Source organism: Poecilia mexicana, unplaced genomic scaffold, assembly GCF_051168715.1.
Source record: "Poecilia mexicana isolate PSO_F unplaced genomic scaffold, ASM5116871v1 scaffold_13, whole genome shotgun sequence".
NCBI classification, from domain to species: domain Eukaryota; kingdom Metazoa; phylum Chordata; class Actinopteri; order Cyprinodontiformes; family Poeciliidae; genus Poecilia; species Poecilia mexicana.
The window spans coordinates 31,490,379-31,508,851 of NW_028263382.1; the positions used below are offsets into that span (position 1 = coordinate 31,490,379).

Below are 18,473 nucleotides of genomic sequence, written 5' to 3' on the forward strand. Positions count from 1 at the left end.
TCCCCAATAGAATCAATTCTACCACACTATCAGGTGTGAAAACAGACCAGTCTATGCTTAAGCAATCTGTGATTCACTAAAATCAAAAGCCATTGCTTTGATTCTTGGTGCAGCTGCTAATAGATTACAGTCAATAAATTCTTCAAACATGCAGCATTTTACATTCTTAACAGCAAACGAATTCTACAACCTCCAAAAGAGCACAGAGGTCCCTCCTCAGCTGAATCCTGACTTCTTTTTCTCCCAGTCAAAAAGATTGACTGTAAGTTGAGGCTACTGCTGGCTTCAGGAGCTATCCCCCACCGCAGTAGCGTTATCTCCTCTGCTGCAGACATGCATGCATCGCCTGCAGCGTCACAGAAAACACACACTTGGCAACAGAGATTCTTGTTTAATTATAGTTCTTCAGACTGATGCTGCACTCTACCTTCGTTCCCCCCTCCTCCCCGCCCCTCATTAACAATTGTCATGAAGCGTCCCCTCGGCTCCCCCCGTTGCTCTATTTTCAGTTTGTTGACTTTATTAGTTAAACGCGGGGCAAGGCGGCTTGTAAATAACGATGTTGCGACGAAGCTCCGGGGGGCATCAGCTGAAATAAAGCCGTGGAGCTGGCACAGCGGCGTAGCCAAAGCACCTTGACAGCTGGGAAGTGTGTCAGCAGCACAGCGCCTCCCTCCTTCTCCTGGATGATGATGTGAGAGTCGGTTGGAGGGAGAATAGAAGAGAAACAACCAGGAGACACTGAGCTGACTTCTTCACGTCCAGCTTTGCTTGAAGAGTTTGTGTGAAGCCAGTCCTGAGCTCTGAAACTGACACGCCTAGGCTCAGAGCAAAGTATGTGACAGAGGGCTGTTTTTGTTTTGTCCTTCAACCTGGATGCATCAGTGATGGGAAAGGCAAAAACAAAGTCCGTCCATCTTATTCGTCTCAGTGAAGAGCTCTGATTGTTGAGCATCTGCAGCTTAGATAGTTATTAGTTTTCAAGCATAGCATTTTTGTATCTTAAAACAGAGACCCTTTGATTTTTTTTTTTTTTTTTGCATCTGTTTTGAGGCTTCTAGCAAATTTAAAACACTGCAAAAAAAACAAATCTTTAAAGTATTTTTTTAATCTAGTTTTTACTGCAAATATTTTAGTACAGTTGAGATAAGACAAAGCAAAAAAGTGACTTTGTTACAAGAACCTGAAGCTTGTTTTAAGTCAATAATTCCTTAAAGGGGCAGTAATATGCATTTCATAGCACATCAAGTAACTATGGTACCTTCTGTTACCTTTGTATAAATACCAACAAATATATATTATTTGTGTATGACGTATAACAGCGGGAGGTCCCCCCTCCCCCGCAGTTTTTTGTTTTGTTTTTTTTCTGCCGATTTGAAGGGCAGAACTTCGACTCAGCGGGAAATTTAATGTTTTGGATTGTTTATTCAAAGTTGCATGACTGTGTTTTTGTGTTTAATGATGAAAAGCACTTTGAAATGCCTTGCTGCTGAAATGTGCTATACAAATAAAATTTGATTGATTGATTGATAAAAATAAGTCATATTTGCATGCATCAAATATGACTTACGTAAATTAAATTTTACTTTATAATTTAACGCCTGGAAATTGGGCCTCTGTCTCTTTAAACACTCCTGCTCTTTCTGAAGCACCGCCCTCAGTACAACTGAAGGTAACGGTAACTTCATTAATACAGAATGTGGCTGGAAAACACATGATGCTGCTCCTTTAAGTATAAATGCACAATGATGTAATTTAAACTTTTAATACTAAACAGTCTTGGAACAGGTTGTAACATATAATCCCAAAAAAAAAATGTTTACAGCTGTGACTCAACATAATAAGCAGTGTACACTGGAATTTCACTGGATTAGCTGCAAACACATACATTCCCTTTAGAAATAAGCTCAGCGCATAATATTTATGTGTGAATCCTTTAGATTAGATAAAGCCCAGACTGTAATTTCAAAGGAGCTGCTGCTTCTTTTTTTATTTTATTTATTTTTTTTGTTACATATCAATTGTCGCTCGTTGGCGGCTTTGTTTTTGCACTTGCACGACTGCCTGAATGGCTTCTTCCGATTTTTTTGAGTCGTGTCTTCAAGGAGTCTGTAAGGGAAATGTCAAAATATCATCTCCAGCAGGAAGAGTTGTAAAGCTGCCTGTGCAGCACTCTGTCAGTTCCTGAGACAGCCTAGTGTCTCTCCCTGACACCCCCTTCCCCCCTTTTCTTCATCTCATTCCAGAAACAAGAGACGGCTGAGCTGACATCTAAGTAAGTAAATAAGGCAGCCGGATATTTTTTTTGTTGTTGTTGATCCCCCCCTACATTTAGTGGGTGAGCCGTAGCTCGAACAAGGTTTGGTTAAATGGAGCCTTGTGTTTATACAATAAAGAAATGACTCTGCTAGCGGTTTGCGTTTACCCTGAGGTCGGAGGAGGCTGGAGCACAGAGACGTACTGTACCGCAGCCCGAGGCGACGGCCTGGCCTCCAGGGGTCTGCTTGACCCAGAGATATAATCTGCAGATCCATAAGCATGGGAGTGAGCAATTTGTCTCTCGTTGTCGTATTTTTCCAAAACTGACTTTGGCGTAGCCTAGGATTAAAAAAGGAACTGACTGTTTACCTTTTATTCAGTGAAAGTATTTCTTGATGCTGCCATTGGTGTGAAATTAGTAGCAGATATAGGTAATAACACAGGAATAAATCATTGTTAATTAGTCCGTATATCAAGTATAAAAGCGTAGAACGATACATTTTCAATCAATTGCATATTAATTGAATGATAAATTAAAATGAGCTTGAAATTAAATTCTGATTTATATTGTAATTTTTTTATTATTTTTTTTTCATCCAAGACTTCATAATCCATTTTAAGTATGGTTTTGTGTGGTTTTTATTTCCGTTTTTATTTTATTTGTTTTTGGGTGTGTTTTATTTTGGATATTTAGAGAGAAAAGTGTTCTTTATAAAAGTGAAGCATATTGTTATTGCATTATTATGGCATTATCAGTATCTTACTTGAAAATTGTCTTAAAAAACAACAATGTTATCATTTATTGCAATAATTACAGGGACAGTTTATGGTCCAGCAAAATTTGTCACTGTGACAGGCCTAGCAATACAGAGAAATAGTATTGATATACTTACTAAAATGTATTCATGCAAACTCTGTGCAGAAAGACCCTGGTCTGTTAATCGGACCCAGGACCTTCTCACTGCAAGGCAACAGCGCCACCATTCTTATTTTCCAGCTGCAAATTCAAATAAACAAGCTTTGAACGCAGTCGGTTTCACTGGACATGAGGTTGTTTTGTTCAGCGCCAGCAGAATAAACACTTTTAGGAAACTGAGAATAATAATGCAAAAATTAAGAAATAATAATTTTAAAAACACATGAAAATGCAAAGCATTCATCTCTCTACTATGAGGAATAAAATATATAAAATCTAGAGGAAAATGAGGAGAGAGTGATAAACAGCAACAAAGCAAAGGAGAAACTCGTGCGGTCTGTCTGCAGCCGGTGTGCAGCAGCACAACCGTTCGTATCGGAAGTCACAAACTCAAACCTGCAGGGAGCTCAACCAGCTTCTCCTAACAACCACAGTATAAAAAAAGGGAAGACTAGAGAAAGGGAGGATAAAGGGCAGAGAGTTGCAAAAGTAGCAGTAACAGAAGAAGAAGTGCCCAGTTACATAACTAATAAACCTGTCCAAATCCTTCTCCAAGGGGAATATTAAACATGTCTCTATGTGGAGAACAGCCTGGAGAGAACAAAAAGTGGTGTACAAGTAAGGAAGGGGGCCAAAAAAAACAAAACAAACAAAAAACATTGAAGAAGTCGTGTATTTTTGTAGACGCAACAACAAATGACAGTTTGCTGACTGACAAAGTTGATATTTCCAGTTCTGTCGCCACATGTTCTCCAATATCCAGATCGCTAAAGCCTCTCTTTGGACCGTCTAATCATTTATTATCCTGACACCTCAATGAACCCGGAGATTACACCGCCTCTCGGCGCTCACTGATGAGCTGCCTTTATTCCAAGCTACGGGTCATTCAATTATAGAGAACCCAGACAAGGTCACCCACACCTGTACATATCCAATGAAGACCAGGAGATCTTAAAGCGCGGGCTTGTCAGTTCCTTTGTGAGGTTTACAAAAGAGCAACATGAAACTTTAAAGTTATTTTGATATTGGAAACCATGGAGGAATAGTAATTTCAGCGAAGCTTTGATGTTTTTTTTCTCCAATCCCCCCTTTTTTATATTTCTTTGCTCTTTAAATGTAATGAGGATGTGAAAATTATTCTTGCAAGACCATTCAGAAAGCCCTCAAAGTGCTGGATCTTTTTCCCCTAAAAGACAAAAAATAAATAAAGGAAGGAAAAAATGTGTGCAGGTTTCAGGTGGGGACACACATTCACAGAGCCATCTTGCCTTTTTATCAGATCACCCCGCATACACCATAGCAACCTCAGTGTAAGGTTTTGCCAATCGAATTGCGAGTTTTGGTTTCAAGGACTTCTCGAACGGACGAGCAGAGTCGAGAAAATGACAAAACAGAGCGGTGACCTTGCGCACAGGACTGCGTCCTTGAGAAAACGTGCACAGCCTTTTGAGCAAATTCAATAAAAGCGGGAAAAGCAGGCAGAGTCGCACTTGTATCTGCACCTTCACGGTTTACGTTGCTGGGGCTCGAGTGACAACGGGTTGGTGTGTCGGAAAATATTGAGGATTGGAAAGGTGGCTATACTCTTAAATATCTAAGTAAAAGAAATAACGCACAGAGACGTAGTTCTTGCTGCTAGGCCATAGACGAGCCGGAGATTTATTACACTACCACGGATTCCTCGTTACAGTTTCTTCAGTTCAATACAAAATCTTCATCATCATCATCTTGTCACAAAAAATCTCCTCGAAGTCTTAATCTCGACCTGTTTTATACTTTTCCATCTTCATCAGTGTGTGTTGGAAAGTTTCAACCAATGGCGTGCAACTGTTGTTTTGCAGAAAGATTCTGGCACGCTTTATACTGAGTGTGTATTGGACGACCTTTAAAATATTTTGGACCTCACGAACTCAACATCTGCTCCATTTCAGAATTGCTGAATAGAACAATTTATCTCAAATTGTTGATTTTATCTTGCACAAACAGACATCCTTTCCAGTAAATTCTGGCTCCATTTGCGCTTTGCACGCAAATGGAAGGAAAGAATTTGGTCAGGTTGACCTGGTGCGAAGCCAAAGTCTTCGCCGAGGCGCCAGTGTCATTTTTCCGCCAAACAACTCCTTAGATAGTATTTCCGCTCTTACAAAAATTGCCACAATTATGGTGACCATCGGCTTTGCACCTGCCAGACGTTTTGGCCCGCCAGCGCCAATTTTCTGCTCTCTTTTTAAAGACCGTTCTCCCTCGCACCAGTGTACCTGTTGGAAAGCACATCGAGAAACCACTCAAAACCGAGGCCTGCTGTAAACTGGATGGATGGGATCCAGCGGGGATTAGATGGCACCTGTGGGTTTTTATACACATAAAGGCCAGATCCCCAATGTTCCCGTTTCTATGACTCGACCCCAGGGCTTCAATTCTTTCGTTTACACCACATTCTCTTTTTTTGTCTTCCAAGAAAATTGGTAATCTCCTCTTAAAATGCCTCCCCAAGGGGAAACAGCTGTCCTTACAGGTATAAATTTCCAACCTCAGGCCTGGACGCTTTATTCCCAAGCGTCAGTGTCCGGTCAAAGGTACGACTAAAATACGGCCGAGCAAGAAGATGGGATTCGAGAATAGTCCAACTGCCTGCCCCCTCTCGTGAGCGGAAAACCAAATACACGGTGGCACGGCGAAGAAACAAGAACCCTGGATGTTGAGAAAGCACACACTCCTTATTCACATTCATAGCAGCGGTACCCCAGGGGTCTTCCTCCAACCCGTTTATCTCCTTGGTGTCAGGGCCACAGGCTTCCCCACAGTCAGCACAACCTCAGGTCAAAAAAAAACAAAAAAACAAGCAAGGCAAGGCCACGGCCAACATGTTGCTGACAACAACTTTCCCTAACGATTTGCAAATGTAACTGTTAAAAATAAAATCAAATAAAAATAGCAAGCCAGTATCAAACTGCCTCATTAGTTATTCAGGCCATAGTTGCCATTACCATTTCTTGGGCAAGTTAAACAGCAAATCATGTCCCAACTAAATGGGCAATTAATTTTTACAGTAAGTCACAATAAAAAAACAACACACCAACAATTAATATTTAACTAGGACGCGTGGCACTAAACTCCACTGCTTCAACGAAGGGAAGTTAAAAAGACACAAAATTTGTCGACTAAGAACATATGAAGATCTGGTAAGACTGAAAGATGAACAATAAATAATACAATAAACACAATCTCTCAATTTCAAGCCATGGTATGTAACTTCTATGGTAAATATTTGTTAAAACTGTCACCATGTCATGACAGCATGACATGAGACATATAATCTGTGAAAAGACCTCTGACAGTCAATCTCATGAACAAGCTGCTAAATGTCCCAACACCGGAGAGACAACTCAACGATACAAGAGAAACGTTTATCCACCTTTACTGGTGGCCATGGTAACTAGCCTTGGCATTTATGACAGGATCTGCTAATGAGGAGAAGCTGATTGACAGTACTAAGACACGCCCCCTGCCTCTGATTGGTCATTACTAGATAGCGCTGCGAGAAAGCAGAGGAGGTGAATTCTTTTTTGCAGACTGTCTCATACCATATTGTCACGACATGGTGACATTTTCAACAAGTATGTAAAAAATAAATACATACAACTGAGTTTCAATGATGGTTTGTTGCTTGTACAACAAACCATCATTGAAATGCTATGCTTTTCTGGTAAACTGGTAAACTTGCTATGTTGTACACAAAGACAAAAAAAAGTGTTCAACAAATTTCACTGTGTCATACATTATGTCAAAGGAATTACTCCCAGCAACACTACTTTCTTCAAAGTTTTGACTTCATTAACATTTTCCCTATGTCCACATAGTTATTGTCAGACATTTACATCCTTAAGCGCATTAAAATCCAGTCTATCATTTCCAAAATGCTGTGGATCATATCTTTTTTTTAAAGGGTAACAAATAGCACGATATTCATGACTTCTCCAGATAAACATCTATTCCAAACTGCATAATATGCAGCGTCTGATGATGCAAAGCGAGGAACTGCTGCTAAACATGGAGATCAGCAAATCTGCAGGGAGTTATCCACCCAACAGCTAAATGTTACTTGCCTATTCCATCTTATTGGCAAATGTATCTGGAGCTTCATTTATATGCATCTTAATGGCAGACATGAAAAACATATGATATTTTCTGGCGCGAAGGCATAAAATGTCAAACCAATAAACACTTCGATAAAACAAATGAGTACACCAACGTGGCGATCGATGCATGTAGTTTACCAACATTTGCTCTGCCTGGTAGATTTAAGGGGAACAAGCATGTTCTCTCCATAAAGCACAGCCACACAGCTTCACAGTGGCAGTATGGAAGTCCTGTGGGTGTTCTGGCAAAGCATATGATATTTAGTTTCTGCAACCTACTAAAGTATTCTTATTGCAAGAAGTAAAGGGACAGCAAAAAAACCAAAAACAAAATAGATCCAAACATCTGATTATTCTAATGCTCTCATGCAGGGGAAATGAACAATCATTGTGTCAAACAATTTCAACTTTAGGTGTGTGCTCCATTTTTTCAGCTACACACAATCCAATATTTAATACTTAAATGACACAAACAGCACAAAAGAAACTTCAGGACAGAAGGATTTTCAACACAACAGAATCCTTCTCAGCTCATTGATTCTCAGCAGAGACTCAAACCAAACCAGCACAGCAAAAAGCCAAAGACAACCCGCAACAGCGCTTACTTTGAGACGTCTTCTGGATCCACCAACGGAAGAGTTGCTTGACTTAACCTACCTTTGATGAGTTGGGCGAATCCCCGGGCTGCTTGAAGGGATCCTCAGGTTGCCTGTAGCGATCGCCAGTCTCCAGCGTCGATCTGTTGCTGGTTCCAGACACCATCTTTTCTCCACAGATGTTTTAGGGATGTAAGCAGTCAAACAAACCACCGCTGAGAGGCCGTGGTCAGTCCATTTGTTGTCTGCTGCTGTTAACAGAAAAAAATTGCCTTCCATAAGTTTTTCAGGGAAAAAAAAACAACTTAGAATAAGGTTTCTGACAAATAACTTACCAAAAATAATGCAGTGACACTAGATCCTGATACTTGGGTTAAGGCAATAACTTTTTAAACTGGTTTCCAGAGTTGATGAGTATCAGCAGGGGCGCCTGTAGAATATTATCAGAGGGTACGCACAAAATCAGATTGAATTTTATTTGTATAACACGTCTCAGCAACAAGGCAGTTCAAAGTCCTCTACATCATAAAAATCAACAATTGAAACAAAATTATCACTGTACCTGACCCACACCAGCACAACTACGGTGCAAATGCTCAGCAACAGAGAAAACATGCAAACAAAAAAAGAGACGCAAACAAAAAGCAAATAAAATGCAGCAAACAAAAAAAGAAATGCAAACAAAAAGCAAATGAAATGCAGCAAACAAAAAACAAATAAAATGCAGAAAAGAGATGCAAACAAAAGAAGAGATGCAAACAAATGAAATGCAGCAAACAAAAAGAGATGCAAACAAAAAACAAATAAAATGCAGAAAAGAGATGCAAACAAATGAAATGCAGCAAACAAAAAAGAAACGCAAACAAAAAGCAAATGAAATGCAGCAAACAAAAAAAAGAAATGCAAACAAAAAGCAAATAAAATGCAGAATATACATGTAATGTTATGATTTTTATAATATATGTTATATTGTTTCATTTCTATAGTAGGCTCTTGTATCAGACAATCTAAGTCAATGTTAGAGAATAAACTTTTTAAGATAATCTCGGTTAGCTTTCAGAGCGGGGGCTGAACACCAAGCACCATATCGCTAGACCAGCTATCATTAGCTGGTATTTCGCCGGTGGACATAAATACAGTATAATATTCTAATCACAAAATATACACAATATTATGTCCATCTTACTTGCGAAAAGTTGTCTGTCGAGCCCTCACGTCAATAGTCTGTCGATCTGATCAACAATATCCCGCAGTGCTGAATCATCTTCTGCTGTTTTGGTCGAGCAAAGCAGGAGGGACTTTTGTTTGCGTCTCTTTTTTTGTTTGCTTCATTTGCTTTTTGTCTGTGTATCTTTTTTTGTTTGCTTAATTTGTTTTTTGTTTGTGTATCTTTTTTTGCTTGCTTCATTTGCTTTTTGTTTGTGTATCTTTTTTGTTTGCTTAATTTGTTTTGTTTGCATCTCTTTTTTTGTTTGCTGCATTTTATTTGCTTTTTGTTTGCGTCAACTCTTCTTGTTTCCTGCATTTCATTTGTTTGCGTTTCTTTTTTTGTTTACATGTTTTCTCTGTTGCTGCGCATTTGCACCTGTCGGCCCCCGTACACAACCACATCCTCAACACCCACCGTGTGACATAAATGCATGACGCAGTTGCCTCTTGCACAGCGGCTAACTGGAGCTCAACGTAGCGAACGTTCCAGATTACAGAACAGTTTTTGGTGAATTAAAAAAAACGTCTTTGGTGAATAAAGTGGAGCAGACTTGCTACTTATCAGATGATGGAAAACGTTGAACGTATCGTTTCTGCTTCAGCACGGAGTAGCGGTTTAAGCAGAAAGGTAATGAAATACAACAGACACTGACAGGCGTCTGTCTGCCTTTCTCTGAAGAACTACTTGAGCGGGAAGAGACAGCCAGCTGAGGAAAATCTGTTTATCTATCGATTCAGTATTTTGATCATACAGACATTAGGCTGCTGTTGTTGTTGTGCTATTAGCTAGCTGCTAGCTAACGACTTTGCTAGCAAAGCTAGATAACTAAAAAGTTTCTTCCCTGTATCATTAATGATAGCAGTTTTTCTTCAGTATCGCTTATGCAAAAGGGGCACATCGCCCGTCCAAAACCGATCATCTCCATAAGGGATACATGTCTAATTTCCTTTGCTGCATAATGAACATTGCATTTATTCCAGCGTTAGGTAAATGTATCTTGAAGGATAATAGCACTTAAATAAAAGTCCAACAAGGATATTCATTTAGAATTAAAATAACTCACCTTTAATTACCATGAAAGATATAATGAATGTAATAAAAGTGTGTCATTAATGAAGGGGAAAAAAAAACTAAATCCAGACTTTAAATTTAGGGTCTGGTTCGCAGAGTATGAAGTTAAATTTTCCCCCCCAATTATTCAATGAAAAGAAAAAAACTAACCTCAGTTAAGTAAAATAAAATTGTAATCAAAACTTCTGGAATTGTAATGTCTTTGGTGAAAACAAAACGTTTTGTTTAAAAAACTTTTTTTTTTTTAATTAACTCATTTTTGTCTTGTGAAGTTAAAAAGTTATTTGCCAAAGTTATTTGCACACATCAGAAATCTTTTGTTGCGATTTTAGGCCCTGCCCTCGACATCGTGAGAATCACAAGCAAAACTGAGTCACAAAAACTTAGAATAAGTGGCCACAATGAGAAGGTTATCAATTATACATTTCAATTTTGTGTCTACAGCACATGTGTCAAACTCAAGGCCCGCGGGCCACATGTGGCCCGCCATGTCATTTTATGTGGCCCCCCCAGCGTTTTATAGGTCCATGATTGACTTAAAATAGGTTTTGAGCACGAATTGATGACAAACTACATCTCCCATAATGCATTCCGATTGTTACCAGCCAACATTACGGCTTCTTGCCACTAGAGAGCAGCAGAGTCACCTTAAGCTGCTTATTGATTTTACCAGCGAATAAAACTGAGACTTCGACAAGCTAACATCAAAACGTCCAAGAAAAGAAAAATCGATTTACAAGTAAGACTGTGAATGAAGATGTGTGAGTTGGTGTCAGGGCGGCAGGTGGCGCTAGATGTTATCTTGACCGACAACATAAAAAAAAAAAATTGGCCCTGTACTATTTTTATCCGTGAAATTATAATCATATTAACATCGCTATTTAGCCGCATTTTATGCAGTTTAGTTAATATTCACCGTGAATCCAGATCCCATCACAAATTAAACCGATAAATGCATCTACATTTTTCTCCGTAGTGACAAAAGAACCACTGACTGAGGCCCCAATAACTTTTAATAAATTAAATTAAGCGAATTTACTTAAATTAGCATCACTTCACCCGCTGGGGTCTGAACAACTTCCTCCTGGTTCCCATCTGCAGAAAAATCTGCGCTAATTCACCAGTCAGTTGGATCTGTCTGATCCAAACAGATCAACTGAACTCTGAGTGTTTTACCCTGCGGGGTCCGGTGTGCGCTTTAAGGATTTTTTTTTTTTTTTTCGCTTCTCCGAAACGGACAGATGTCACGTCTGCAGCTCCTCCAGAGCGCCGCTCTCCTGGGTAACGTGAACCCAGAAGGCTCCATTTGTTAAATCCGCTGGATGAGTTACTCCCAGCGGTTTTTAATTCTTCGCAGTGGCGTAGCGTAACTGCCTCCGCAGTGGTTGAGCAGCGCACTGCGCATGTTACAATCTAATTAACTTTTGCATCGTCATTTATTTCCTCAAGATAAACTGCCGGCTCCTCAAATGGATTAACACAAAGTTGCATTCTCTTTAGTTTTCTCTGGTCTGTAATGGAGACTTGAATTTAACGCGCCATTTCAAACAAAGGTTTGTAACCAGAAGCTCCAAAGAGTTATTTAACAATATGAGGTGTTCAATTTATTTTTAACATTGTATTTTCATACATTTTATGCTAGGGGTGCCCAAGTCTAGTTTTCCAGAGCTACCATCTGCAAGATGCGTTCCTTCTCTAACACACCTGGATCATTTACTCATTATAAGGCTCTACAGAACTGAGTTGCTGCTAATGAGGGAAGTCAACCTTTTGCCTGGGGTGTGTTTTAGCAGGGATGCATCTAAAAGTTGCAGTCTGAAGGACTGCAGCTGGGCACTCCTGATTTGTACCGTCAATGTGGCCCTTTGAGGGTGGCCAATATGCTGAAGTGGCCCTCGGTGAAATTGAGTTTGACACCCCTGGTCTACAGCATTAAAATTTAATATTGTATGCTAAACAACCGCTAAACTCTAACATCACCGTTAACATCAAGTTAGGCTTAGTGTCTTCTTCAGTGGTTCTTGGTGCAGCGCCCCCACAGGCGAGGAGGGGAGCAGATTTCTTATAGGGTTGAGTTCAGTGGTGTCCAAAGTCGGTTCTTGAGAGCCGTCCTGCATGTTTTAGTTGTCTCCCTGGTTTAATGCACCTGGATCAAATGACTCATTAGATGGTCTAATTAGAACATTGACATGCTGAAAAATTTACTACCAGAAGAAAGTGAATCACACCAGCTGAAAATGATACAAATCTTGCAATTGCAGGCCCCAACAGAATCATGGCTACCGAAACTTAGTGCTATACCTGAACTGTTCTAGAAACATGTCCTATATTTAGTAATAAATTAACCGGCTTGGAAAACCAAAGTAGGCAAAAAAAAAAAAAAAAAAAAAACCTGGATAGTGAGGTGATGATCGCTAGCAAAAAATAAATCCAAATGTACTTTTGCTAGTTAAAACTTGCTATTTCTTCCCATTGCGAGACAGGCCCAATCTATCCCCGAACACTGCAGGTACCAGACCCATTGCGCAGCATTACTGATGTTCTGCTTTAATACAACATGAAAACTAAGTTTGCAGGGTTTCTGTTGTAAATCTGAGCAAAACCTGAGGAAATGGAAGGTATTATGCAGCTGCCGTTGAATAAATCTCCACAAGCTGAACCCTTTTCTTTAACTCTAGTCTATTCTTTGCCTTTATAAGCAAACTAACTTTCCCCACATTTAACAATTTCACAACTGAATTAACCCCCCATGAGTCAGCTTGATTGCAAATATCTTTATTTTTTTACATTTGTCACAAAAAAGAAACTACAAGACAAAAAGAAATGTCCATGACTTAAATCTAACATGGGTTTTTTTTTTTTTTTTGTTTTTTTTTTTGCCCCCCAGAGTCAACACCATCGGTGTGCTTGTGGATTGCAAGAATGTGAGAAATGGTGCCAACAAAAAGGAGGGGGGGTGGGGGGTGAAGAAGAAATGTGTGAGCATAAATGTTATCAGGGGTGTGCAGGTCCAGCCCAGGCATTTCTGCAAGTGCGTCAGAGGGTGAAAGAGTGCTGGTGACTGTGCTGGTCTACGCTTAAACAAAGCCACACACTTCCCCCACAATTTATGCACAAACAGCTGGCTGACTTGAAGCACACTTTTCTCACTTGTGGCTTACTGACCTCTGCTAACAAAAAAAAAAAAGGAAAAATTGGACAAATAGATTTTATGTTAAAAGAAACAGTCCATCAGAGCTTAGAGTACCCCGTAACAGTTACTTTACCTTTTTAATTAATGAATAGCATAAGTAAACAAAAATACATAGGATTTAACAGTCTAAAGTGAGACAGATTTGGAACCTGTACAAAAGAAAAAAGCATATCCGATAATCTGCATTGGTGCCGTTTCTACTTGGCTCCCATACTCCGTATGTTCATGATCAGCCTCTTGCTGTACTCTCTGTGGTCGACTGGCTTCACGTCCATCACCGTCGCTTTAATCCTTGACTCGTCCTGTCAAACAAGAAAATTTGATAAACGTCCGTTTTGTCTTAACAGTGGGGGTGGGGGGAGGGAAGAAAAGAGAGAAAAAAAATTGCCCATTAAAAAAAAAAAGATATCTCAAAGTGTTAGTGTTTTCATTGATAGTGAAATTGCGCAAATTGGTGGTTCAAAATTTAATTCGCTTAACCATGTTCACTTAAACATGGCAATTTTGAAAAAATCCCACATTTTTCAATAGAAAGTTTTTGCACTAGAATGAGGTGGGTTTTTTGGTTGTATTAAAATAAGTATTTCACTAAACTGCAACAGCAACAATCGACATCAGCAACAACATCATCACATCAGACAACCGGTTTTACTACTGGTGGAAACGACAAATGAGTCAACAGGAAGTGTTAGGAGGATGATTGCGCCGGGTGTTTTTTAGTGACTTGCCGTGTGAACAAACTTATTCAGGTGTGATTTTTTTTTAACTTGTATTTCTTGTTTAGCAGAAACAACACAATTGTGAAGTTGTATTTTTTTAGACGTTAACTCAATAAAGTTTTGCGCACATTTATAATGGAAACACAGCTACTGATGTCCTTGAAACTTTTCGCATCTGACCTCCAGTTGGTAAAAGTCCAACTGAATTTGCAGTGACAACCCAGGTGATGAGCTACAACAAGCAGCTTTAGTATTTGCAATAGATGTTTAAGGCAACAACAAAAGGTGCGTTTTACCTTTCATGCAGCTGTAAATCCAATAAAAAGCATGCATCAGAGGGCTTTTAAACTGTGGTGTTAACCATGTAAGTGTATTTCTGCTGTATACGATACAAACCAAGCACCAGACTGCTTAACTCAGGGGGAAAAAACGACATGTAAAATGGTATTTTATCACAAAAAGAAAAAAAACGGATGCAAACATCCTTCATCCCCAACAAGACATTTGGAGAAGCCGTGTGAACTGCGATGGTATTTAGCTTTCACAGCTGTCTAGACATGGAGAGGTCATTTCTCTCGGGGCCATTCATCCCTGCATTTAAACTGAGGTTACACTCAATTTTTTCTCCATTAATCCTCGGCCGCTGAAGGGGATAAAATACAACAAACTCGTCTCCCTTTGGACTTCAGTTCGCTCTCTTTAAAAAGCCGTCATATACCTTTGTACGTTCTGTTTTGAAAGAGATATGCGGATGTATTCAACAAACAAAATGGAGAACTTTTTATTCTTGCTTTTGCTTTCAAAAAAACCTGAAGGTAAAGATAAACTCAACTGTTTCCCGATCTTATCCAAACGGGGGGGGGGGGGGAGTGGCAACTACTTCCCTTAAAGTCCCAAAAGATAAACTGATGTTTAAGTAAAAATATCTTGTGTAATAAGCCCAAAGCAAATGTGAGGTATTCAACCAGAACATGCATTTTCCACATCTCCGCCCACCATGAACAAAAAAAAAAAAGAAAATCCACAGCTTTTGGAGATCATCGCAATTGTCTTTGCATCCACAGATGATCTTAATTATTATGATTTCTGTATCCAATCTGGTACAATTCATAAATCCATCAAATGTAGGTCAAGTAAAACTAATCATCTGTGCTCTAAATTGGCTGAATTGTGATCATTGTTTTACTCTGTACAGCTGCTTCGTGTGCTGGCAGCAAAAACGGCAGCACAACGGTCTGAGTGGGTGGGTTTAGATAACATATTCATGTCAACATGACTTGGGAGAATGTTTGAAAGGACAATACTGCATTGTTTGCACATCAGTATAACAAACTGTTCCAACATCACTTCTTTTTTTAAACATACATAAAACTGAAACAAAGTCCAGGAGACAATTTAATCTGTCTAGACGTGGCCTTTAGGTACAACAAGACATCATTAACAGTCCCAAAGTCTGAGTAATAATGATAAGTATCAAGACCACGAAAAGCCACAACAATGTGCACATTTACACCGTTGTGTCATAAAACCCTTTAATTGGTGATTCAAGTCAAGAGCCGAGTGCAACAGCAGAATGTTGCTATAAAATGGGATTTTGACGATCTGGTGGCGGCTCTACATGAAGGGAAAAATAATGATAAAAAGGATTACTTTACTTTTTTTATACGAGTTCTAATTTCATGATTTTATAAGAATCAATTTCAGCTCAAAAACTGAAAGTATTTCCCTCACCATCAAAATGCACTGAAAAGTAATGAAACAAGTGTTGGGTTGACAGATGGATGCACGTGTGAACATTATAAACGGAAACACAGTTGCACTTTAAATTGGACTATGACTATTTTTCCTTTTTTTTGGTCAGTATATGCAGCCAATGCTATTTCTGTTTTTTTTGTCTTTTTTTTTTTTTGTTTTTTGCATGAATATCTGAACCGATGATCCTCACAGTGGCGACGCTGAGGTTGTTTTAATGTCGGTCTTTAATTCTCTTCCATATTACCGTATTTTCTGGACTACAAGTCTGCAGGGTTTTTTCCCAAAGTTTGGGAAAAAACTTTGGGAAGTTTTTTCCCAACTAGAGCAAATCACATGCGTTTGTTCCACCCCCCCCTCTTTGTGATGGATTTTTTGATTTCCGTGACTCTTACTCTGGAGCATCTTTCAGTCCAGGAAGTACGGTAAATGCATATTTTTTTCATCGTTTAAAAAGACGACCGTACCACAAAGTAACAGTCCAGCATTTTTGCTCCTTAACCCACACAGACACTTCTGGCTTAAATAAAAGAATACAACAGGATAGTGTCACCATCCTGTCAAGGCTATTTTTTTCCTTCCACTAAGTTTTGAGTGGCTTTGATTTTAGCAATTTTCCCCTGATAGATGGCCTTTTGGTACTAATAACTTTTTTGGTTCTAAAAAAATAAAAAGTAAATAATAAAAAAAATCTCTTAGAAGGTTAATTTTGAGGTTTTATTGAACAGCAAGTCATTATCATCAAGAAAAAATAAACACTTTGCATCTCATGTCAATAAACTTAGTCCCAGTATTTACTGCAATAAATGATATTGTTGTTTGAGACCTTTTTCAATTAATATATTGTAATAGCATAATAATGCAAGTTCAGTCTGTCAGAGATTCATAAAGTTTAGTTTTGTAAACAAAACTTAACACTGGAACTGGAGATTTAAATATCCAATCAAAACGACCATCAAAAAAGGATCACTTGTCAAAAAAAAAAAAAAAAAATCATATAGGCCATTAGGTAATGATGCATAAGCCTTTTCATTTAAATATTTGCCATTTTGTGTCATAATGTCTGCATAAAGCGATGTAAGCATACGCTTCCATGACTGTCTAGTTAAAAACGTGAACAGTGAGGCTGCAGGTGTCTGGTGAAGTAACCCAGGCTGTGGCTACATGGGCCAATACATGCTTGTAAGCTGTGCCATTGGCAGTTCGGACGCCGCGCTGACCGTGACGGACACACAGTGGTCTCTTCTGTGTGTTAAAGGCGGATGCCGTCTCTGGCTCGCCTCCAGACTTCCTGCTCAGAGTCCTAGCCCAATCAATTCTTTTATACGTTTTCCTCCCCAAAACGAAGAAGAAAAAAAATCCACAAGCGTCTGTCTGTGTTGCCCAAAGGAAACGGCGGCCGCTGCTAAGCTGTGCAGGAATCCCTCACACAGCTACAGAAAAACCTGCTTTTTTATTTTAGAGGTGGTAATGGCGGCAACAACCAACGCCAGGCAGATTTGTTAATGATTAGGGAAATTGTTCCAATGAATGTGCTGCAGTCTGCTTTTTTTTTTTTTAAAGCTTAGAAAGGAATTTTCAAAGAATTTGAGGCATCATTATTTATTTATGCTTTACCTGTCATTCATTCGCTGACCTAAAACGTTTTCAACTTTCTCATATTACACCACAAAAAAAAAAAACTCTCAATGGAAGTCAATCTTTTCTGGCTAGATGATTTAAAATGATAGAAGAGTTGGTATAAAGCTAACTCTTCAAAAGTTTTAAAAAAATTAAATTAAATTTAAGATCTTAGATGAATATTAGGCTCTTTTTAAGACTTTTGAAGGCCATATTTTTTATTTTTATTTTAGACCAACATCAGCGGGAACCGTGCTATTGGAGGTTGGAAGAGATGCGAGACTGAATTGGAGATTTACCATCACAGTACAATCATGTGTAAACATGGCCTAGTCAAAGTAAAGACCTAAATTCCGCTAAAAGTAATTTTCACAGATGGTTTCCATCTAATCTGAGCTCGAGACTCAGATTAGATGAATTTTTTGCAATGAAAAAATTTACACGAACTCTTAAGATCTGCAAAACTATTAGGAGCACAAAACAAAAGACTTGATGCTGTAATGGCATTCAAAGTTGGTTCTACAAAAAGTATTGACCTGGAGGGCTAAATACTGTAATATACTTACTACATTCTTCAAAGAACATATTTTAAAAATCCATTTATCAGCAGGCATATTTTGTGTTTTATTACATGAAATACAATTAAATTAGTGGTAATGTGCATCTGGTTGGAACCGTTTTACTTACGTTGTATGTTTCCAGCTTCACTCTGTTGCGAAAGATAAAAGTGTTGAAGTTCGCTTGCTGGAAGATCTCGTCGAATGCCGATTCATTCTGAAATACGAGCAAATGTTTTGTTTTTTTTAATTCTCGTTTTCGATGAACCAACACAAAGAAAAACAATCAATACTTAGAAATAATTGCTGGGATTTCTTATAAAGCATGCATGGAAGAGCAGAGACACGGCATCTTTAAAAGTAAGTCCAGGGAAACAGCAAAACTCGAGGTTTATTTTTTCAACTGACAGTTTCACTTCTCTGAAGGAACCAAGTGAATTT

General features: G+C 38.9%; 1 protein-coding gene across 1 annotated transcript in view; it reads right to left on the reverse strand.

The window, feature by feature from the left end:
* Window positions 1-12,950: 12,950 nt before the first annotated feature.
* Window positions 12,951-18,473, reverse strand: part of rpa1 (replication protein A1) — a 28,959-nt gene continuing 23,436 nt past the window's right edge. The window contains exons 16-17 of the mRNA XM_014983011.2: window positions 18,163-18,249; window positions 12,951-13,686 (exon numbers count right to left, since the gene is read on the reverse strand). Coding sequence (XP_014838497.1) covers window positions 13,582-13,686; window positions 18,163-18,249 — 192 coding nt within the window. The 3' untranslated portion in view covers window positions 12,951-13,581. The remainder of the gene's footprint in view (window positions 13,687-18,162; window positions 18,250-18,473) is intronic.